At 41.1% G+C, this 24,901-nt stretch overlaps 1 protein-coding gene across 7 annotated transcripts; it reads left to right on the forward strand.

The window, feature by feature from the left end:
* GSKIP (GSK3B interacting protein) lies at positions 1-24,753 on the forward strand. Of its 7 annotated transcripts, none has more exons than XM_053889774.1 (5): positions 1-102; positions 15,760-15,820; positions 16,521-16,682; positions 20,623-20,881; positions 23,031-24,753. In XM_053889774.1, exons 4-5 carry the CDS (start codon positions 20,624-20,626, stop codon positions 23,190-23,192), a joined length of 420 nt encoding a protein of 139 aa, XP_053745749.1. In that variant the 5' UTR covers positions 1-102; positions 15,760-15,820; positions 16,521-16,682; position 20,623; the 3' UTR covers positions 23,193-24,753. The 7 variants fall into 7 exon arrangements, with proteins under 7 accessions (XP_053745749.1, XP_019317755.1, XP_053745751.1 ...); XM_053889776.1 differs by lacking the exon at positions 1-102 and adding an exon at positions 110-418 and having other exon boundaries at positions 16,521-16,706; XM_053889773.1 differs by lacking the exon at positions 1-102 and adding an exon at positions 110-418.
* Positions 24,754-24,901: the final 148 nt, after the last annotated feature.

The following is a 24,901-nucleotide window of genomic DNA, read 5'->3' on the forward strand; positions in this document are numbered from 1 at the left end:
CGGCTCCGAGGGGGCGGGGCGAGGGCGGGAGGCGGGACGGCGCCGCGGGGCCGCTCCAGAAGCCCCGGGAGGGAGGAAGAGGAGGACGCCGGGCGCGCGCAGGTGAGCCGTCGCGGGGCCGGATGCGGACGGACGGCCGCCGAGAGGGGCTCGGGGCCGCCCTGGGGCCCTGCGAGCGGGACGCAGCGGGCCGGGCCGTGGGGGGCGACGGCGGAAGGGGCCCGGTGGCCGCGTTGACAGGGGTCTGAGGGTGCGTTTGGCCTGGGCCGTGCGGTCACCCGGGACCCCGACCCCGGAAACGGGCGCTCCGAGCTCCGCGGGCCCCTCGCGAAGGGCTGCAGCACCTCCACGTCCTTCCCGCCCCCGGTATGGACCGGTGCCCATTGTCAGCAAGTTATGCGTCCCCCGCCTCTTTCAGGTATTGTTTCCCAAGCTTCGCCCTCGGTTCTGTTTGGCTAGCGGCTGGCAGTTTCCAGAGCGCTGCCTTCGTGCGGGGTGTGCTGCACCGGCGACCGGGAAACTTGAGTTTGGGAGGCATCTGTGGGCAGAACTGCTTTCTCTGACCGATGCCAGAGCCTCCGGACCCCGCCGAAACCTGGGCGAAGTACTTGTGCTGCTCTGGGAATCTGCGCAATCGTATTTCTGCCTTCATTTGGGGGGAAACTCCTGCAGAGGCCGAGCCGGCCGTTAACTTGGTCACCCCCACCCCCCCTCCCCGAAAGGCCTGCGTGCGGGTGTTCGGTGTCCTGGAGGCCAGATGCCCGGGGTTAGGATCCAGACTAGCCGAGCTTGAAATTGGGGGCGAACCTAAACAGAGCCGCGATACACAACGGTTTCATTAGGGATAGCGAATGAAGACGACCGGTTTAAGGAGATTTCACTGATGTGTGGGTAAGTTCCACAAATGCCTTAGAAACACCGAGACAGCCCGGAAGTGTTGACAGATGAGAAAGCGGAAAAGCCCCTTTCCACAACCACCTTTTCATTTGAGAACCAGAGTGTTGTCTGGTATATGTAGTTGCTTGGATTGTTGGTTCCCCTCCTTCTGTGTAGACCTGTCCCAAGCATCCTCAGTAACTTCATTCCCCTTGCTCTTCATTCATTCAAAAACATTCGTTAAGGGTCTATTAAATCTAGGTCTCCGCAGTTGGTGATGTGGAGAAGGTAGAAAAGAATCCAAGGAGTCTGTGTTCTATAGTGAAAGGGCCATTAGTCTCTTCAGTAAGTATTGATTTATTGAGTGCTATGTGCCAGGGACTGTTCTCGGTGCTGGGGATACAGCAGTGAACGGATTAAGTGTCTGGCCTCATGGAGCTTCACATTTCACTGAAAGGAAGGGAAACAGTAATTAAATAGTATATCATATGCCCTGTGCTGGTAAGTGCTGTAGAAAAAACATAAAGCGATATAAAGAATGAAGAGGGAAGAGATTTACCACTTTTACGTAGAGGGGTAAGAGAAGGTCTGTCTTATTTAATAAGATGGTGTTTTTGGTTTTTTTTTAAATATTTTCTTTTTATTTTATTTTTGAAAGCAAGAGAGACAGATCATGAGCGGGGGAAAGGCGGAGAGAGGGAGGAAGACAGAATACAAAACAGGCTCCAGGCTCCTAGCTGTCAGCACAGAGCCCTAGGAGGGGAGGGGGCGGGGCTAGAACTCACAGAACAGGAAACCATGACCTGAGCCACCCAGGTACCCCAATAAGGTGATGCTTTAAAAGAGACAGAGAAAACTGGGAAGCAAGGCATGGGAATACCTGAAGAGTTGTTTCCCGGGGCAGGGGAGCAGCAGGTGCAGACCCTATGGCAAGGGCATGCTTGGTGAGTTCAGAGAACATCAGCGGCGAATGAAGGGGAGTTGAAGCTGGGGGCTAGAGAGTGGGCAGTCTTACAGAGCCCCATAAGGACTTTGGCCTTTTACTCGGGGTGGGTGAATGGGTTAGAGAAGAGGAATGACATAATCTGGCCTAATTTTCCTCAGGGTCATGCTAACTGCGTTCTGGAGGTGGGAGGACCGAAGGAGAAAAAGCCAGACCAGTTAGAGAGAGGTATTGCAGTAATCCATGCAACAGAAGGCAGTAGCTTGGACTAGAGTAGTTAGTAGTGGTAAAGGTAGTAAGTAGCAGTTGGTTTCTGGGAGTATTTTGAAGATGGTAAGTAAGATGTGTGTACGAATAATAATTATGTTTGCCATAAAAAGAGTATAAACAAAGTGATGAAAAAGTGAGATCTCATCTGGCTGGGAATCAGAATAGGCCTTGGAAGATTTGAACTGCACTTTTGACAAATGGATACAGTTGACTTCTTTCAAGTCCGAGTGATATGCGACTTCTTTTGGAATACAGAATTGCATTCAGGCTGTCCGTGAAACACCTGAAATTTCAATCAGTAAAGAAAAATAAAAATCGGAAATTGTACAACTTACATGCTCCCTTTGAGTGTTAAGGGTGTTGCCTTGTGCATGCTATGTTTTCTAGGAGAAATTCAGCATAAATGTTAAGTCTTAGGACATAGCATTATTATACCTTTAGCTCAAATAGGCTATGAACTCACCGTAAATCCCAGTGCTATTTTCGTGTTTTCATCATCGCAAAATGTTAACACCTAGTGCTAATTAAATGAGGAAAGTGAAGAAACACCGTCAACTGAACACTGTCAACTTTTTAAGAATTCTGTAAAAGGCTTTGAAGTGACAGGTTAGAAGCTGTATACCAGAGCTACGTACATCCTTCAGAGAAATCCGTGTTAATGTGTGAAGCAAAAGGAAAGCGGATGAAATGCTCTTGGCCTTTTGAGACTTGCACTTGAGGTAGGATTATTGGCCGTAGGGCTGCCACATCGCATGGTCCTGGGAGTTGTACAAGACAGCAACGGCCACGGCACTTTACGTGGTGTAAAGAGGGCCAAACGCAGAGTTAAGTGGCTTGAGTTTCAGGGTCAGGTCTTTAGCTATCTTTTTAATATATAATAATTGACAGTATTTCCTGAGCTTAGCACCATGCTAAGCACTTTCCATAAACTCACTCAGTTAGTACTTGCGGTATCCCTCTAGGTAGGGGCTGTGGTTAGCTCTGTTTAGAGAGGAAGGACTGTGTGACTAGAGAGATTCAAGTATCTTGCCCCAAGTCTCAGAGTAAGTGGCAGAGCTCAGATTGCTGCCCTTTTCAAGACCCTTTAACCACCGCACCATAGTGGCCACTTCTTGTCCATATTGAGAGGATTTGCCAGGCTGAAAATCAACTAAAAGTAATCATGATTAAGATACTGCGTTCCAGCCCTCTGTGGACTTTTGCAATGTCAAACTCTCAAAGTGAAAATATGAACTCTATATACTGCTCTTGAAATCATGCCGCCTCTATTCTTTTATCATGTCATATGTATGAAGTGTGTTTTGTCATCAAGGACAAATCCACAGTCTTTTTGCAGCTCTTTGATGCTGTAAATTTGTGTTGAAACGCAGCAAAGCCTACTAAATTAGAGAATGAACAACTTAGTGATAAATACTTAGTGGTAACCAGTTCATAAATCCTCCAAAACACTAACATAGCACAAAGATTATACCAACGGACGAAGTAAGAGCTTGTTCCTAAATAATTGATGTATGATGCTATAACGAATGATTTTGGAAACTTTATACAAGGTGACACAATCTACCAGAATAACTGATAGCACCAGCAAGGTATTCCAATTTTTTGAAGGTGCTGGCGATGGAATATTGCTCAGAACCTGGTAAACAGCCAATTCAGAGTTGAAATGGAAAGCAGAGAGGTTTTCTATTTTATGTCTCTTTGGATATTGATTTCTCTTATGTTGCTTATACCGTACTTTATATTAAGTGTAGACCAAATCCTCTGCATAACCTAGAGGATTACATGGAAACAAACTAATGCTGGGAGGATTTTTATTTTAAGCGTTTGGTATTTGAGATTTTTCTTAGAATTTCATTTGTAATTTCTGGTTTTAAAGGAAAGGTTGTTTATGGGGGTATAGTGCTGATGCTTATTTACAGTTTTTTTTTTAATATGAACTTTATTGTCCAGTTGGTTTTCATACAACACCTAGTGCTCATCCCAACAGGTGCCCTCCTCAATGCCCATCCCCCACCTCCCCTCCCTCCCATCCCCCATCAACCCTGTTTGTTCTCAGTTTTTTTTTTTTTAATTTTTTTTAATGTTTATTTGTTTTTCAGAGAGAGAGACAGAGACAGAGTATGAGCAGGGGAAGGGCAGAGAGAGAGTGAGACAGAATCTGAAGCAGGCTCCAGGCTCTGAGCTGTCATCACAGAGCCTGACATGGGGCTCGAACTCACAAACCGTGAGATCATGCCCTGAGCCAAAGGTGGAGACTTAATGGACTGAGCCACCCAGGCGCCCCTGTTCTCAGTTTTTAAGAGTCTCTTATATTTTGGCTCCCTCCCTTTCTAACCTCTTTTTTTTTTTTTTTCTTCTTCCCCTCCCCCATGGTCTTCTGTTAAGTTTCTCAGGATCCACATAAGAGTGAAAACATATGGTATCTGTCTTTCTCTGTATGGCTTATTTCACTCAGCATAACACTCTCCAGTTCCATCCACGTTGCTACAAAAGGCCAGATTTCATTCTTTCTCATTGCCACGTAGTATTCCATTGTGTATATAAACCACAATTTCTTTTTCTATTCATCAGTTGATGGACATTTAGGCTCTTTCCATAATTTGGCTATTGTTGAAAGTGCTGCTATAAACATTGGGGTGCAAGTACCCCTATGCATCAGTACTCCTGTATCCCTTGGGTAAATTCCTAGCAGTGCTATTGCTGGGTCATAGGGTAGATCTATTTATAATTTTTTGAAGAACCTCCACACTGTTTTCCAGAGCAGCTGCACCAGTCTGCATTCCCACCAACAGTGCAAGAAGAGGGTTCCCGTTTCTCCGCATCTTCTCCAGCATCTATAGTCTCCTGATTTGTTCATCTTAGCCACTCTGACTGGCGTGAGGTGGTATCTGTGTGTGGTTTTGATTTGTATTTCCCTGATGAGGAGTGACGTTGAGCATCTTTTCATGTGTCTGTTGGCCATCCGGATGTCTTCTTTAGAGAAGTGTCTATTCATGTTTTCTGCCTATTTCTTCACTGGATTATTTGTTTTTTGGGTGTGGAGTTTGGTGAGCTCTTTATAGATTTTGGATACTAGTCCTTTGTCCGATATGTCATTTGCAAATATCTTTTCCCATTCTGTTGGCTGCCTTTTAGTTTTGTTGATTGTTTCTTTTGCAGTGCAGAAGCTTTTTATCTTCATGAGGTCCCAATAGTTCATTTTTGCTTTTAATTCCCTTGCCTTTGGAGATGTGTCAAGTAAGAAATTGCTGCAGCTGAGGTCAGAGAGGTTTTTTCCTGCTTTCTCCTCTAGGGTTTTGATGGTTTCCTGTCTCACATTCAGGTCCTTTATCCATTTTGAGTTTATTTTTGTGAATGGTGTAAGAATGTGGTCTAGTTTCATCCTTCTGCATGTTGCTGTCCAGTTCACCCAGCACCATTTGTTAAAAAGACTGTCTTTTTTCCATTGGATATTCTTTCCTGCTTTGTCAAAGATTAGTTGGCCATACTTTTGTGGATCTAGTACCAGGGTTTCTATTCTATTCCATTGGTCTATGTGTCTGTGTTTGTGCCAATACCATGCTGTCTTGATGATGACAGCTTTGTAGTAGAGGCAAAAGTCTGGGATTGTGCTGCCTCCTGCTTTGGTCTTCTTCTTCAAAATTACTTTGGCTCTTCGGGGCCTTTGGTGATTCCATACAAATTTCTAGCTTTGAGGAGAATGCTGGTACAGTTTTGATTGGGATTGCATTGAATGTGTAGATAGCTTTGGGTAGTATTGACATTTTAACAATATTCTTCCAATCCATGAGCACGGAATGTTTTTCCTTTTCTTTATATCTTCTTCAGTTTCCTTCATAAGCTGTCTATAGTTTTCAGCATACAGATATTTTACATCTTTGGTTAGGTTTATTCCTAGGTATTTTATGCTTCTTGGTGCAGTTGTGAATGGGATCTGTTTCTTTATTTGTCTTTCTGTTGCTTCATTATTAGTGTATAAGAATGCAACTGATTTCTGTACATTGATTTTGTATCCTGCGACTTTGCTGAATTCATGTATCAGTTCTAGCAGACTTTTGGTGGAGTCTGTCAGGTTTTCCATGTATGATATCATGTCATCTGCAAAATGAAAGCTTGACTTCATCTTTGCCAATTTTGATGGCTTTGATTTCCTTTTGTTGTCTGATTGCTGTTGCTAGAACTTCCAACACTATGTTAAACAACCGCAGTAAGAGTGGACATCCTGATCTCAGGGAGACAGCTCTCAGTTTTTCCCCATTGAGGATGATGTTAGCTGTGGGCTTTTCATAAATGGCTTTTATGATGTTAAAGTATGTTCCTTCTATCCTGACTTTCTCGAGGGTTTTTATTAAGAAAGGATGCTGAATTTTGTCCAATGCTTTTTCTGCATCGATTGACAGGATCATATGGTTCTTATCTTTTCTTTTATTAATGTGATATAGCACACTGATTGATTTGCGAATGTTGAACCAGCCCTGCAGCCCAGGAATGAATCCCACTTGATCATGGTGAATAATTCTTTTTATATGCTGTTGAATTCGATTTGCTAGTATCTTATTGAGAATTTTTGCATCCATATTCACCAGGGATATTGGCCTATAGTTCTCTTTTTTTGCTGGGTCTCTGTCTGGTTTAGGAATCAAAGTAATGCTGGCTTCATAGAATGAGTCTGGAAGTTTTCCTTCCCTTTTTATTTTTTGGAACAGCTTGAGAAGGATAGGTATTATCTCTGCTTTACATGTCTGGTAGAATTCCCCAGGGAAGCCATCTGGTCCTGGACTCTTATTTGTTGGGAGATTTTTGATAACTGATTCAATTTCTTCACTGGTTATGGGTCCATTCAAGTTTTCTATTTCTTCCTGTTTGAGTTTTGGAAGTGTGTGGGTGCTTAGGAATTTGTCCATTTCTTCCAGGTTGTCCAGTTTGTTGGCATATAATTTTTCATAGTATTCCCTGATAATTGCTTTTATTTCTGAGGGATTGGTTGTAATAATTCTATTTTCATTCATGATTTTATCTATTTGGGTCATCTCCCTTTTCTTTTTGAGAAGCCTGGCTAGAGGTTTATCAATTTTGTTTATTTTTTCAAAAAAACAACTCTTGGTTTCATTTATGTGCTCTACAGTTTTTTTAGATTCGATATTGTTTATTTCTGCTCTGATCTTTATTATTTCTCTTCTTCTGGGTTTGGGGTGTCTTTGCTGTTCTGCTTCTGTTTCCTTTATGTGTGCTGTTAGATTTTGTATTTGGGATTTTTCTTGTTTCTTGAGATAGGCCTGGATTGCAATGTATTTTCCTCTCAGGACTGCCTTCGCTGCATCCCAAGGTGTTTGGATTGTTGTATTTTCATTTTCATTTGTTTCCATATATTTTTTAATATCTTCTCAATTGCCTGGGTGACCCATTCATCCTTTAGTAGGGTGTTCTTTAACCTCCATGGTTTTGGAGGTTTTCCAGACTTTTTCCTGTGGTTGATTTCAAGCTTCATAACATTGTGGTCTGAAAGTGTACATGGTATAATCTCAATTCTTGTATACTTATGAAGGGCTGTTTTGTGACCCAGTATGTTACCTATTTTGGAAAATGTTCCATGTGCACTTGAGAAGAAAGTATATTCTGTTGCTTTGGGATGCAGAGTTCTAAATGTGTCTGTCAAGTCCATATGATCCAATGTATCATTCAGGGCCCTTGTTTCTTTATTGATCCTGTGTCTAGATGATCTATTCTTGTTGTAAGTGGAGTATTAAAGTCCCCTGCAATTACCACATTCTTATCAATAAAGTTGCTTATGTTTGTGATTAATTGTTTTATATGTTTGGGGGCTTCCGTATTCGGGGCATAGACATTTATAATTGTTAGCTCTTCCTGATGGATAGACCCTGTAATTATTTTTAATGCCCTTCTTCACCTCTTGTTACAGCCTTTAATTTAAAGTCTAATTTGTCTGATATAAGTATGGCTACTCCAGCTTTCTTTTGACTTCCAGTGGCATGATAAATAGTTCTCCATCCCCTCACTTTCAATCTGAAGGTGTCCTCAGGTCTAAAATGAGTCTCTTGTAGACAGCAAATAGATGGGTCTTGTTTTTTTATCCATTCCGATACCCTATGTCTTTTGGTTGGAGCATTTAGTCTATTTACATTCGGTGTTATTATAGAAAGATATGGGTTTAGGGTCATTGTGATATATGTAGGTTTCATGCTTGTAGTGATGTCTCTGGTACTTTGTGGTCCTTGTAACATTTCACTCACAGAATCCCCCTTAGGATCTCTTGTAGGGCTGGTTTAGTGGTGACAAATTCCTTCAGTTTTTGTTTGTTTGGGAAGACCTTTATCTCTCCTTCTATTCTAAATGACAGACTTGCTGGATAAAGGATTCTCGGCTGCATATTTTTTCTGTTCATCACATTGAAGATTTCCTGCCATTCCTTTCTGGCCTGCCAAGTTTCAGTAGATAAATCCGTCACTAGTCTTATCGGTCTCCCTTTATATGTTAAAGCGTGTTTATCCCTAGCTGCTTTCAGAATTTTCTCTTTATCCTTATATTTTGCCAGTTTCACTATGCTATGTCATGCAGAAGATCGATTGAAGTTATGTCTCAAGGGAGTTCTCTGTGCCTGTTGGATTTCAATGCCTTTTTCCTTCCCCAGATCAGGGAAGTTCTCAGCTATGATTTGTTCAGCCCCTTTCTCTCTCTCTTCGTCTTCTCTCTCTTCTCTTCCTCTCTTCCTCTTCTGGAATTCCTATTATACGGATATTGCATTTCATTGCATCACTTAGTTCTCTAATTCTCCCCTCATACTCTTGGATTTTTTTCTCTCTCTTTTTCTCAGCTTCCTCTTTGTCTCCATAATTTTATCTTCTAATTCACATATTCTCTCCTCTGCCTCTTCAGTCCCAGCTGTGGTCACATCCATTTTATTTTGCACCTCATTTATAGCATTTTTTAGTTCCTCATGACTGTTTCTTAGTCCCTTGATCTCTGTAGCAATAGATTCTCTGCTGTCTATACTTTTTTCAAGCCCAGCAATTAATTTTATGACCATTATTCTAAATTCTTGTTCTGTTATATTGCTTAAATCGTTTTTGATCAATTCGTTAGCTGTTGCTACTTCCTGGAGTTTCTTTTGAGGAGAGTTCTTCTGTTTCGTCATTTTGGGTAGTCCCTGGGGCGGCGGAACCGCAAGGCACTTCCCCTGTGGTCCGGAGTAACTTGTGTTGGTGGGCGGGCCGCAGTCAGACCCGATGTCTGTCCCCAGCCCACCGCTGGGGCCACAGTCAGACTGGTGTCTACCTTATCTTCCCCTCTCCCAGAGGCAGGACTCACTGTGGAGTGGTGTGGCCCCTGTCTGGGCCACTTGCACACTGCCAGGCTTGTGGTGCTGCTTTGAATGGGATCTGGCGTATTAGCCGGGGTGGATCCGCAGGTGCACAGGGGCAGGAGGGGCAGACTCGGCTTGCTTTGCCCTCGGTGGTCCCCTGTGGGAGGGGCCCTCCAGCCCTGGGAGGGAGGCAGACCCCTCGGAGGGATGGATCCACAGAAGCAGTGTTGGGTGTTTGCGCTGTGCAAGCAAGGTCAGTGACGGGAACTGGTTCCCTTTGGGATTTCGGCTGAGGGATGGGAGGGGGAGATGGCGCTGGCCAGCGTCTTTGTTCCCCGCCTAGCTGAGCTCTGTCTTCCGGGGCTCAACACCTCTCCCTCCCAGTGTCCTCTTGCCCTCCCGCTCTCTGAGTAGAGCTGTTGACTTTTAACATTTCAGATGTTAAGTCCCGCTGGCTGTCAGAACTCACTTAGGCCGGCCCCTCCGCTTTTGCAGGCCAGACTGGGGGCTCTGCCCGGCCAGGCGGCCTGCCCCTCCACCGCCCTGGCTCCCTCCCGCCAGTCCGTGGAGCGCGCACCGCCTCTCCGCCCTTCCTACCCTCTTCTGTGGGCCTCTCGTCTGTGCCTGGCCCCAAAGAGTCTGTTCTGCTAGTCTTCTGCCGGTTTTCTGGGTTATTTAGGCCAATGTGGGTGGACTCTAGGGGATCAGCAGAACGTGGTGAGCCCAGCGTCCTCCTATGCCACCATCTTCTCCGCTTATTTGCAGTTTAAAAGGCCTCTCAAATTAATGCTATCTGTGTATTTCTTCACTGTTAGTTCCCTCCATAATCAGCAAAAGTACCGTACGATTCTGTTGGCTTGATTCGTTATTACTCAGTTGTGTATATGTGTCTCTGCCATTGTTGGAAATGGGGTGCAGAGTAATTTTATAAATCAGTGTACAAATGGAAAAATAGGCCATTTTCATTTGAATTGCAAATACCATGGGGGTGCCTGGGTGGCTCAGTCGGTTAAGTGTCCAACTCAGGTCATGATCTCATGGTTCTGGAATTCGAGCCCCGCTTCGGGCTCTGTGCTGACAGCTCAGAGCCTGGTGACTGCTTTAGATTCTGTGTCGCCCTCTCTCTCTGCCCCTCCTCTACTTGCTTTCTGTCTCTCTGTCTCTCTCAAAAATAAACAAACATTAAAAATATTTTTTAATAAAATTCTGTATATTTGCAATACTATAAGTGATTCTGATTTTAATTTCAAAACACACATATATCTTAGAAAACACACAAAATGTTATGTGTTAACAGAAAACAAAGATTAAACTAGCTTTGGCTGATTCCTGAATGTTGCTAATTATAATGAATCAACTTTATTCATCTTTACTTTCAAAACACTTGTTTGAAGTGCAGATAAATTCAAACCTCTCAAGCTACCAGTTACTTTAACTATCTCAACAGCTTAGCTTCTCTAAGAAGAATGTTTCCGCTTCTATACCTTGTACTTCCCAATATATCATGTTTTCAAAACAGGTTTGTCTTATTGCAAACATAATATATTTCCTTTTTGCCATAGAAAAAGTAGAAGATACAAAGTTAAGAGGTTGGGAATAAAGGCCTTAGTAATCAATATCTTGATAACCAGTTTCCTGCATCTTCCAAAAAAACTACCAGAGCTCCAAAACCATACCACCAGATGGAGTAAGAGCTATCAAGAATTACCTTGGCTGTTTGCAAAACACAGTATCCTAACTGCAGTGGGAGGAGATATAAAGACTTAGAGAGGTCTAACTCGATACTAACCTGCTACCCTTCTACTAGCTTCCACCTCTGCTCATTAATTTTATACCCCTAGCTAGATCCAGTGCCTGGAATTTTAAGCCTTTTGAGTTAATGTCTAAGATTAGAGCAGTATTCTTTTATTTTTCACTAAAATATTTTTATCAGAAGCAAACTCTAGGGGTATGGAGGCATAACCTGAAGAGGATATGGCTTAAGACCTCCGTGTGCTTTAAAGTTCTAGGCAATTTTGCATCATGCTACCTAATACTGTTACTATAACAGTGACGTGTATTTGAGGGGAATGTCTACACTGTTTATCCGGTTGCTTTGTATGCCCCTTGTCACAGGGCCAAGTATCACAGCTTGAGAAGCAGAGAGTTAGAGTTTTTTCTTTGGTTTATTCATTCGGAAGATATTCAGTGAGAAGCACCTGTCTGGCTTAGTCAGTGGAGTGTGTGACTCTTGATCTCGGGATTGTGACTTCGAGCCCCACGTTGGGTGTAGAGATTATAAATAAATAAACTTAAGTATATATATATATATATATATATATATATATATATATATATACATACACACACACACACATACATATACATATGTGTGTGTGTGTGTATACATACGTGTATATAAATATATATACGTTCGGTAAAGATCTGCCTTATGGGAGATGTGCCGATGATGTAGACATCACGGACCCTGATTTGCAATGAAGTATGAAAACTTGCAGCAATACTGATGCAAAGGAAGAAGGACATAGTGATTTACTCTCTCTTGAGATCAGATACATAATCCTGAAATAAATGTGTCTGAGCTGAATTTTGAAGAATTAAAAGTCTGAAAGTACAGCTCAACTTTGAAAAATGCAGGCACCAACCCCCATGTAGTTGAAAGTCCAGATATAACTTTTGACTCCCCAAACTCTGAACCAATAGCCTACTGTTGACCTGAAGTCATACCAATGATATGAACAGTTAGCATATATTTTGTATGTTGCATGCATTATGTGCTTTATTTTTAACAATCAGCAGAGAAAAGACATTACTAAATAAGTCACAAAGAAGAGAAAATAGATTTATAGTACATTATCTTAAAAATCTGCATGTAAGTGGAACTATGCATATCAAACCCATGTTGTTCAAGGGTCACCTGCAGTGTCAAAATACAATGGTTTTTAAGTTTGAAACATGAGTCTCATACAAACTTAGTAAGCATGTGTCAGAAATGTATTTAACTCCATAGAGTGAGTCATGAGAATAGAAGGCACAGTCTAAGAAATACAGTTAATGATGTTGTAATAGCTGTGTAACAGGACAGGTGGCCACACTCGGGGTGAACACGGCATAACGTATGAACTTGTCAAGTCATTAAGTTACATACCTGAGACTAACATCGTGTGTCAACTATACTCAAATTTGTGTAATGTATTTAATTCATTAATGAAGGAACTGGCAAGGTGGTAAAGCTGATCCAAAGTAATATGGGAAAGGAGTGCCTGGTTGGCTTGGTTGCTGGACAGTACGACTCTTGACCTTGGGGTCATGAGTTTGAGCCCCCATGTTTGGTGTAGAGATTACTTTAAACCTTTTATATATATATATATTGTCCAAAATCACTGAAAGAAAAACTGAGAAATAAGATCACAAAGTTAGCTCAAAACTGGCTACTGGGATATGCACTTGTAGCGAAGACAGAGGGACAGGGCCCAGATTTCCCCTTCTATCTGAAACAGTGAGAAAGTGGGCAAAAATATATGGGAGAAAAAGGCTTTTAAGACTTAGGGCATCAGACAATGAAGAACACTGATCCCTGAGAGACAAGATACAAATGAGATGAGCCCAGGGGCGCCTGGGTGGCTCAGTCAGTTAAGTGGCCGACTTCGGCTCAAGGTCATGATCTCGAGGTCTGTGAGTTTGAGCCCCGCGTCGGGCTCTGTGCTGACAGCTCAGAGACTGGAACCTGCTTCAGATTCTGTGTCTCCTCTTCTCTGCCCCTCCCCCGCTCATACTCTGTCTCTCTGTCTCAAAAATAAATATTAAAAAAAAAAAAAAATGAGATGAGCCCATTGCCCCAGCTTATTGCCTCAAGAGAATTTCTAGCCATGGCACCAGGAGAAGGAGCCCATGTGGAGCCCAGTAGTCTCCCTTCCCTTAATTGAGGATATGGAGCTAGGAGTTCAGAAAGGCGAAGCCAGCTAGGGGGGAATACTAGAAAGTAGAGAACTTCACAGAAAGCAAGAAATACACAGGGGATCCTTCTCCGGCCTGCAGCTGAATGCTGATCAACACGTAGGTGTGAGGAAACTACCCAAAAGAATTCGAGGACTTTTCAGAACTCAGACGGGACCAGGGATGTTCCTGTTCCTATCACCCTTAATGGAAAACCTCATAATCCCTAGGACATCAGAATGTTCAGAAAGGTTTTTGACTCTATAGTTGTGTCAAAATTAACCAGAAGTGAAGTGTAGCTTTGATACTGCCTTGAAAAGTCTAAAAGCAAGACCCAAAAGGACCAAGCTGTTTCCAGATAACTATGCCCCAGAAGAATGCTCAATAATAATTATAGGAGTATTAAAATAGCCAAGACCATACAAGGTAAAATACACATTGTCTGGCATCCGATAAAAAATTACCAGGCATGCAAAGCAGGTTTACTCTAGGTTTACAACCTATAGTAAGAAAAATCTATAAGTTGAAATTAACCCAGAAATAGCAAATCAGTAGACAGGGACATTAAAACTCTATTTCATATGTTTAAAAAGCTAGAGAAAAGACTGAACAAATTAGGCAGAGACATGGAAAATATGTATTTTTTTAATACTCAAGTTGAAGAGATTGGATACAGCAAAAGAAAAGATTCGTGAATTTGAAGACATAGCAATAAAAGCTCTTCAAAGTGAAACACAAAGAGAAAGAGACTAAAAACATGAAAAAAGGAGTAGGACAACTTCACTTAGACTAATGTTTATTAAATTGTGGCGTCCCTGAAGAGGGGAGGAACAGATCAGTGTTTGAAGAAATAATGGCCAAGGGACACCTGGGTGGTTCATTCGGTTGAACATCCAACTCTTGGTTTTAGCTCAGGCCATGATCTCATGATTTGTGAGTTGAAGCCCTGTGCCTGTCTCTGCCCTGATAGTGCAGAGCCTGCTTGGGATTCACTCTCTCCCTCTCTTTGCCCCTCCCCCACTCATGCATGCTCACACTCTCTCTCAAATAAATAAAAACTTAAAAAAAAAGAGTTTCCAAATTTTTCCAAATTTGTTAAAAACTATATAAACCCACAGATGCAAGAGACTCAGTGAACCCCAAGTAAAAGAAACAAGGAAAACTACACCAAGAGGAACAGAGATAACAGTGACATTAGATTTCTCATAGGAAATCACATAAGCAAGAAAATAGAGAAACATCTTTAAAGTCTTGAAAGGCAGGGAAGGGGGGGGGGAACCCTGTTAACCTAGGATTCTATACCCGGCAAAACTATCTTTGAAAAATGAAGGTAAAAGGAAGACTTACTTAAATAAAAGCTGAAAGAATTTATTAACAGCGGGTCTGCACTACAGGAATGTTAAAGGAAATGTTCAGGCAGAGAAATATGATACAAATCATAGACACAAATGTAGACAAACAGGAAGGAATGTGGAACACCAGAGATGTAACTATCTGGTTAAATATAAAATACTTGTTTTCTTATTATCTAAATATCTGAAAAATTATTGACTGTTTAAAACAAAAGTAGTATGTACTATCAAGTTTCTGACATGTAGAAATAAAATAAGACAAAAATAGCACAAAGGCTACATAGTATACTCTTGTAAAGTTCTTATACTGTACATGAAGTGGTATATCACTTCAAGGTTGAAGGTAGATGATGGTAATTAAAGATGTATAAAGTAACCACTAAAAACACACAAAGAGTTCTAGTTAATAAGCCACCAAACGATATAAAATAGAATCCTAAAAAGTGGTCAGTCCAAAAGTAGGCAGAAAAAGAAGGAAAAGGGAAGAGAGTATAAATCGCATAAAGAAAAAACAAGGTAAATAATAACTGTATCAATAATTATAGTAATGTTAAATATAAGTGGTCTAAACACTACGATTAAAAGGTAAAGATTGTCAGATTGGATAAAAAGGCAGGACCAAACTATATGCTGCCTAAAAGAAACCCACTTTAAATATAAAGACATTGTTATTACCATTCTCAAAGCTTAAAACTATTATATCAAAATCAAATTTTCGTGTCTGGGTATCAGCACCCATCAAATTGGGCCATCTGTATCTATTATTACTCTCCTAACATTGTCCTTGTATTAGACTAGTTAGACTAGTCTCCTCAGAATTCCTGCCACACCCCATGCAGATTTTTGCTTATGCTGTGTTCCCTATGAAGAATTCTTCACAGCTCTAAGGTTCTTTCTGCTTTACCCATAATTTCATCTGTGCTCATTCAAGACCAGTTTTGACTGACCTGTGCCATGAGTCAAAGTCAAGCCGCATCATAAATGACAATTGCATCATAGATCACAGAATGTCAGAGCTCTCAAGAGCAGTAAAGAATTTGTCTGTTTCCCTTATTTTATAGGTGAGAAAACCATGAGTCCAGTGAGGTTACGTGACCAGCCCAAGTTGGTACAAGTTTAGTGGTAAGTTTGTAGTAGGACAAAAACATTGCTTTCTCTAATTATCTGCCACTCACGATTAAGTACATCTCTTAGGTTATAATTATGATGCATGTGTGTAGCGTTAATATTTATGTACGTATTTCATGTGCTTGTCTTATTTCCCAAACTAAGCTACCAGTAGAAACCTTTAATTAGTATTCTAATGCTTAGAAAAATGCTGGATATATAGATGCACAGTGGATTACGATATTCAATTAATAAACATAGAGTCTAAATTGACAAGATCACAAAACGTAAAAATAATTCATTACTTTTTACCATTTGAAACAAAATGGTTAATTACCCTCCATGGGGTAGCTAAGATTCAAAATGTTTTTTCTAACATGTATTTCTAAATCTTGCTACTCCTATATAAAATAAGTTTCCTTTAGTACTTTTCTATCTACTGATTTTTTTCAACCATAGTATAAACTCAGTTAATCATGTTAATCATTTTACTCATGAGTATGCATAAAGGTCTATACCTGTGCTGTCTGCTACAGGAACCACTATTTAAACTTAGATGAATGAAAATGAAATAAAATTTGAAATTCAGTTCCTCAGTCACTCTAACCAAGCTTGCTGGTAGCTATTCTGTGCTGATAAAGAATGTTTCTGTCATCGCACAAAGTTCTGTCGGGTCTAGAATTTGTTATATGATGATAAATTGTTTTGCCTGCAGAAAGGGAAACCAAAGATTTTTACCAGATTCTCATGCTGATGAGAGAACCATTCTGGTAACCAGACTGCAGCTCCGAGGTGTCAGTAGTAATCCCAGTAGTGTCCCTTCACCGAAACGGACATGCATCCCCTCATCCTGTGTGGTGCAGGCCTCCACAGCCAGGTACACGAGATAATCCATTGAGAAGTAAGAGAAAATAGTTTACAGTTCCTATTTTACCTGCTCCTGTTTAAATTCATATTTGTGTGTTTGTAATATTTTAATTGTAGTAGAATATGTGTCTAAGTAGACACACACCAAGGTGTCGCTCAAAGTATTTTTGTTCCTGGAATGCGTAATCAGAAATGCGGAAGCCATTTCCTTAGTGTCCCGGTGATAAAGCCACCCTGTTGCTCCCTGGTCTCTCTGCTGTAGCTCCTGCACTGTCCCCACCAACCGACTGCCTGTTTTTTGGCTCTGTGTTCAATCTCCTCATGAGAGGATCTGTTTGGATAGGCCACTCACCATCCGGAGTCCAGTAGTTGGACAGAGCTCTTGACCCAGGATACTTTATAAACCCCTTGCCAGCCTCGAGATGGTACCTTTCATTGAAACACCATCCCCGGTATTTTGCTGCGATCATGGTCCCGGAGTGACAGAGTACAAAGCATGAGCCTGTAATTAAGGAACCTTTCCAAAGAAAGCACTGAGCTTGGCAGGTGCTCTGAGCCTTCTTTTAAGAGAACCATGGAAACTGCCTAGTACTTTACATCGCCCATCCAGTGTGTGTATTAAAAATAAATTATAACTTCCAAAAAAGAAAGTCAGAAAATGAAGTCTCTCTGACTATCTTCATACTCCTTTCCTGCCAATAGGGTACAGACACTGTGGTGGACAGAATAATGGCCCCCAAAGATGTCCGTGTTTTAATCACCAGAAACTGAATATGTTACCTTATATGATAAAAGGAACTTTGCAGGTTTGATTAACTCTAGGGCCGTGGGTCTGGGACGTATCCTTGGTTGTCCGGGTAGGCCCGGTGTAAGTACAAGGCTCCTTGTAAGAGGGGGGCCCATGTCAAGAGTCCGGAAAGGAAGGTGTCACTGCAGAACCGGAGGGTGGAGTGATGTGTTCTGAAGGGACAGGAAGGGACCATGAGCCAAGGAATACCGCCAACTTCTAGAAGCTAGAAAAGACAAGAAAACAGATTCTCCTTTGAAGGTTCCAGAAGTATTGCATCCCTGCTGATCCCTGGATTTTAGATTTCACTCCTTCAGAATTATAGGAAAAGAAGCGTGTTGTTTTAAGCCACTAGATTTGCGGTGATTTGTTACATTAGAAATAGGAAGCTGATACAGATGCATACTTCTATTCACGTTTTACAGAGCTTTTATTAGGCACTTTCTGTGTGACAGGCACGAAAATATCAGAGTTTAATTTTTTATTTTTTTAAAGTTTATTTATTTTGAGGAAGAGCACGTGCATGCGCAAGGTGGGGACAAAAAGAGAGGGAGAGAGAGAATCCCAGTCTCTGTGCTGTCAGTGCGGAGCCCGATGCAAGGCTCGCAAGACTCGATCCGAAGGCCCCATTTTTAAAATCTCTTTACTTTTATAAAACCAGTGAAGAGCTAGGGACACCTGGGTGGTTCAGTCAGTTTAGCATCCAACTCTTGATTTCAGCTCAGGTCATGATCTCACGGTTCGTGGGATTGAGCCCCACATGCTTAGCATGGAGCCTGCTTGGGATTCTCTTTCTCTGTCTCTCCCTCTCGGCCCCTTCCCCCCACCCCCAAATAAATAACAAATGAATATAAAAAACCGTTGACAAGCTAGATCAGTCACTGCTTTTCATTTTGTGTAGACTTGTATATCAGTTAGGATGCTTTCAGTTGCCTGTAAAGAATGGGAAATTGTTGGATTCAGTAACTGAAAATGTGAAGGTCGGACAGCTGTCAGGACTTTGGCCCCATTTCCCTCTGTATCTCTTAGCTCTGTTCTTCCCCACTGTCAGGATCCTGCTTGGGCTAGTTTCCTGTCTCAGGATGGCCACCGGGAGCAACTGGGGCTGTGCGCTCAAACTGTTCTGGATTGAAGTGACTAGAAAGAATTCATGCATTGATTAGGACAGTCTTTAGCCAGGACTGGAGTCAGTCTCACTCATGTTGCTTGGTTACCTGACTCAGGTAGGAGAAGGAAGTGTTGTTAGGAAAAGGAAAGTGTATCGATAAAGCAAGAACCTGTTAAAAACAACAAAAGATAAAATTGTAATATCTTGAATACTGCTTCAATACTAACATGTATCGTTTTCATGTATATATATCATCACCAGCAGTTCTGAACATGTCTATTTTATGCATCATGTAAAGACATTCTAGGAAAAACTCTTCTAAAAGATTGTAGTTAGGAAAGTTGTGTCTTTTTTGTCCACTGGTGATAATTATTACAGAACAGTTGGATGACTAACTTTATTGACCTGTGAGGATGTCTTCATTCTGCTGTTGGATTCTTCATCTTTCTCCATCATTAAAGTCCTAATTACAATGATTTAGACTTTTGCTTTAAAAGCTTGTCAAGATTTCTCATATAAACATCTTTTTTATGTGATGATTATCATTTCTGACATCCACAATTGAGGTACCTGTAGAAAAAGAGCTGGAATTTTTAAGATAGTAGAAAAATTATATAAATATTCATAACAAGTTGGAGAATCAATCATACTATATTCAGGACAATGGATGCTTATTCTAGCTCAGAGAAATGAAATCTTAACTGACTTTTAAAGCCTGCGGGTAAAAAGAAACCATATTTTCTTCTAAAGAAGCCTCCCTACGTTCCAACGCAATCTGACATTCATTAACTTTTCTCATTTGTGTATTTCAAATTTTAACAATACTCACTGCTACCCCAGTCACAGAAGAGAAGCTAGAACTACATAGCAGCCGGCAGTAATGTTGGATTGAGTTCGCCTGAGAAATAATATTTTTCAAATTATAATCTTTGGATCAGTTCAAAGAAGTGGTGAAAACATGAGTCATTCAGTAAATGTTGTTGGGACAGTAAGCCATCCATTTCAAAAATAAAGCTACACAAAATAAATTCCAGCTGGATCAGAGAATTAACTACACATACAGAGAATGAGAGCTCAGAAGAGTGCTTAAGAGGTTTTTAAAATGTGATCATCCGATGGGGAAGGCCTTCTTAAAACCCCAAATCCAAAAGTCATAAAAGGAGCTATTGAGAGTAGTGTAGTGTAGTGGGTCAGAATTTGTATTCTGATTTCAGAGACGAGCTGAGTTCATTTCCATTTCTGTTTTTTACAGCTGTATGATCTCGGAACTAAGAATACCCTGTAAATATTCAGAAAGATGTTTCATCGAAAAAGTATATACTCACTGAGGCCTCATTCTGCCTCTCAAATGGGTAAATATTAGAAAAGATTGTCAAGAGGGTAGTGAAAAAGAGTATATAGTCCCTCATATTCTATTCACAGGGTATAAATGAGTACAGCCTGTTTTTTGAAGGTGAATCAGCAGTCTGTTGAAAGTTAAAATGAGCATACACTCTGACTCAGCAATTCCAATTTTAAATACCTACACTAGAAAAATTATTACACATTAGAAAGAAGAATGTACTAGGATTTTTATTGAGACATTGTTTGAAATAGCTAAAAACTAATATTCTGAATTAGTGTCACTGTGGGGGAGGAGTGGAAAACCTAGGTCTTTTTTTTTTTTTTAAATCTGTACATGTCTGTGAAAAACAATCAAAAACGGTTTTAAGTTTTTTTAACGTGTATTCATTTTTGAGAGACAGAGCGAGAGGGGGAGGGGCAAAGAGAGGGGAAGACACAGAATCCAAAGCAGGCTCCAAGCTCTGAGCTGTCAGCACACAGCCCCACGCAGGGCTCGAACCCACGAACCGTGAGATCGTGACCTGAGCCGAAGTCGGACGCTTAACCGACTGAGCCACCCCGGCGCCCCCCAAAAATGGTTTTAGACAGTATTTTCCCTAAAAGTTGTTACTAATTCATTACTGTTTTCTATTGGGCCGTAGCTACTTTTCATCAAGCAATAATATTTGGCATGTCCATCTGTAAACACGTTTTATATCTGCTTCTTTGCAGAATGGAAACAGACTGTAATCCCATGGAGCTAAGTAGCATGTCAGGATTTGAAGAAGATGCGCAGCTTAATGGTTTTGAAGAAGCTGATATGAAAGATATGAAGCTAGAAGCTGAAGCAGTTGTCAACGATGTTCTCTTTGCTGTTAACAACATGTTTGTCTCAAAAAACTTGCGCTGTGCAGATGATGTGGCCTATATCAATGTGGAAACAAGAGAGAGGAACAGATACTGCCTGGAGCTGACTGAAGCAGGGCTCAGGGTAAGTCACCTTTCTTTTTAGGGGAAAAAAAAAATTTATTGCCGTCTTTACCACTTTAGGGGTCGGGGAGTGGGAGGGGTGCTAACTGAGGACACTCAGCAGTTCCAAGATTTTTGTAAGGAAACTTTTTTCCCTACGAATTCTTACTGATTCTAAAGTCTTTGGGTCAACATGGGGAAATTGGATTTTTTGAAAAAGAAAAGCCATTTGATTTGCAGAGTGTTACTTTGCTTTGATCATCACCCCCCCAAAGTAACTTATTTCTTGTCTGTAGCTAAATATGCCCGCCAAAATCAGGCATTCTCTACACTGGATGAGTTTTGCGATCATTGTGTTAAGAGGACCTTTCCCCACCTCTCATAAAATGTCTCTTCTGGGGCACCTGGGTGGCTCAGTCTGTTGAGCATCTGACTCTTGATTTCGGCTCAGGTCATGATCCCAGGGTCGTGGGATTGAGGTCTGCATTAGGCTCTGTGCTGGGCGTGGAGCCTGCTTGGGACTCTCTCTCTCCCTCTCACTCTCTCTGCCCCTCCCCTGCTCCCTGCTCACGTGCTCGCTTGCTCGCTCCCTCAATAAATAAACTTAAAAAAAAAAACAACAGAAATAGGCAAATGAAGAGTAGAGATACATGACCCTGCATAAATTAATGTGATCTTACATGGATTAATTCCAAGGTGATGGTGTGAAGGTAGGAAGGATTCTGATCAGAGTGAGAACCCAGTGTGAATTTGAGTCATCTTGGGTGAGTCATTCTGCCTCTCTGAGTCCTTGCTTCTTTATAACCTAGAGACTAGAAAAGGAATGAAGGAAGGAAGGAAGGGAGGGAGGGAGGGAGGGGTAAGAAAACTAAAGAGGATGGGGGGATGATTATATGAATAGCTTGCAGAAAGGTCTAGATCACTTACAAACCTGGCACATAGGTATCCAAATATTTGTTTTTGCACTTTTACTCAGTTAAGTTACTGAGCATCTGTCCTGTGTCAGGAATTGAAAATCAAACCATGAGTAAGACATGATCCCCATCCACTAGGAAAACTACCATCTAGCAAGGAAGAGAGGGGCAAACGGAACTGTAATCCAAGCAGACGGTGCTGCGGCCTGGCGGTTCTGAAGAGGGGTGACTCGTCGTCTGTAGATGCCTGCCTCTGCCTTTTATTTAAAGCAAAAACAGTGCCACTTCCAACATAAACTTGCATCTTCTATGACTTGAGTAGATGCCATAAAAAATTAGAGTTCATATACGGAATTCACACGCTTTGGTCAAGTCAACAAAAACTAAATTGATTTCCCCCTACCCTGTGCTGGTGAACCCGGATTCATCTTGTTGGGGAAAAAAGCTCTCATTGTGTTTAAAGACAACGCACACAGAGAATAGCATTCCCTTTTATCTCACAGGGCTGAGCACTTGTTTCCCTGACAGATAAGTAATGTGCTTATAACGTTAAACTAGTAATGTAACTAATTGTAAAGCATGATCAATAGAGATTCTTTAAAGATAAGATCTTTTAAAAATTTTTGAAAAAGAAATAAGTGAAAAATAATTTTTGTAAATCTTTAAAATATAGACTGATATATATATTATCTATGATGTGCCTTTAATTAATGATCCTTAATATATGTGGGATTAAATAGAAGGACGGTCCAGTCTATGAAAATGAAATACTGGTTCTGTGTAGCTTTCTACATTCCTTTTTAGGATCAGGAGTAGGTAAATTAAACTTTTACATTTTGAGAAAAGAATGATAAAGAGGGCATTTTAAAGCTGGTGGTGTTCCCATGTTTCAGACTGATTAGAAATATGCATATTCTAGGGGCACCCGGGTGGCTCAGTCGGTTAAGCGTCCAACTCTTGGTTTCGGCTCAGATCGCGATCTCACGGTTTCATGAGATCGAGCCCTGCATCGCACTCTGTGCTGGCAGCACGGAGCCTGCTTGAGATACTCTCCCTCCCTCTCTCTGCCCCTCCCCCATCACACGGTCTCTGTCTCTCAAATAAGATGAAATAAAACTTAAAAAAGAAATCTGCATATTCTGACTATTGATTGAGAAATCATGTCGTTGGGGAATGACCTGTGTAAACACTTGGTTTTTGCTTTCTGTACCGAGATGAAGTCTGGTTCTTTAATTCACTGTTGCATTTCTCTTGTAGGTGGTAGGCTATGCTTTTGACCAAGTGGACGATCACTTACACACCCCCTATCATGAAACAGTCTACTCTTTGCTGGATACCCTCAGCCCTGCCTACCGGGAAGCATTTGGAAACGCACTCCTTCAAAGACTGGAAGCTTTGAAAAGGGATGGACAGTCATGACTAAGCTTTTTCCTTCTAGAGGGGGCTGCTGCTGGTACAAAATGTTGACATAAAGCTTGAAATTCTTACATATTGTCATAGTAGAAAATGCATCTTTGGTTTTAGGTCTGTCATTTCTTGCTTCAAATTTGGGCTTTTGACTCATATTATTATTGACTAATGGATTCTCTTTCTTAGTTTTGGATTCATTAAGGGAATCCTGAGGCCATTGCTGTGACACCATCATTAAGACCTTCAAATTTCTTCATATAGTATCTCTGCATTTCAAAACCTAATCAGTATTTCATTCTGTTGTTTCAGGATTTCAATGCTGCCAGCACTGTCTTTTACATAGGAAATTCTAGGTTTGCACAGTAATAGACAGGAATTAAAATGACCTAACTTCAGACTTTGATTCAGCTTGCTGAATCAGGGGTCTGCTACTAGCTTGGACTGACTTTGTAGTAATTATTTTGCTACTAGCCTTATCGGAAACAAATTATCAACTAGTTTCCCCTGCACAAATTTTAGAATTCACTGCTTCACCTAATCTATTTATATTACTAATATGGACTGATAACGATGAATTAATTATATATATTACTTCGCTAGTATTAAATGGAAAACAGGTACTGAAATGATAGTCCTGTATTCCTTGTTTGCAACAGCCAGCCAACTAAGAGGACAAACCGTTAGCAAATGAATGTAGTAATCACTTCTTTCCAAGATATTGAAGCACATAAGCAAATATAGGAACAGGCTCCATTTTTCTTAACAAAAAAACATCTTCAGTGTGTGTGTGATTGAAAAGGATGAAGATTCTGATGTCCTAGAAGACAATATTTTGGCCTGTGTTGATTCTTATTATGAATGTTTGTTTACATAATGTACAGTATATATTCAGAAAGTATTTTTGCTTCTACGTTTGCTTTCTCTAACGCAGTGCTCTGGTATCCCCGCAGCTCCCCCCACCCCCCGCCCTTTCCCAACAGATGCACAGTGTGCTGTCTCCATGCTAAATCTGAATGTAATGTGAGTGCATCGTGTGGGTTTGAAACCAAAGGATGAATGGAACATTCAGAAGCTTAATATTTAAAAGAGGGAGACTCGGTTTTTATATTTGATTACAGGTACTGATATTCATAAAAAGAAACTGTGCCATGCTGCTACATGGTTTCAAGTACACGTGGGATACGAAGGATCGGGGAGTCGACTTTGTAGTAGCAATCTAAAGCAGCAGCCGTGGAAATGTCGAACTACATTCTGCATCTGGACGCACCTCCGTAATTTGTCATCTGCGGACCTTTTTGAATCGTGATTAGGCAATAGGTACTTTTAGGCTCTGAAGGTCATGTAGACCAGATTGAAGTTTGGTTTGTATCAGTATTCATCGTCAAAGGTCACCGCAAGGCTCTAGCTACGTTCGCTAAATGCGTGTTCATTCACAACTTTATTTTCAGATGCTAACTGTTTGGGCAGTGAAGTCCAACTGCAGGTCGGATTTTCTCACGCTTACTCTCAGGCTAAATAAATGTAAAGGAGATTTGTAAAGTTTGAATAAAATTCTGTTTACTCATTCTGAGCTAAGTATGAACAAAAGTGATTGTATGTTCGAAAATTGACATTGTCCGTTTTGTGATAAGTGGCTGGTTCCAGGAGCTTGTGTGTCCATTTTTGAATTCCATATTGTTACATTTTGTTGTCAAGTGATTTGCTCTTTTTATTATTAT

This window comes from Panthera pardus, unplaced genomic scaffold (genome assembly GCF_024362965.1).
Source record: "Panthera pardus isolate Hobbes unplaced genomic scaffold, ASM2436296v1 HiC_scaffold_24, whole genome shotgun sequence".
NCBI lineage: Eukaryota > Metazoa > Chordata > Mammalia > Carnivora > Felidae > Panthera > Panthera pardus.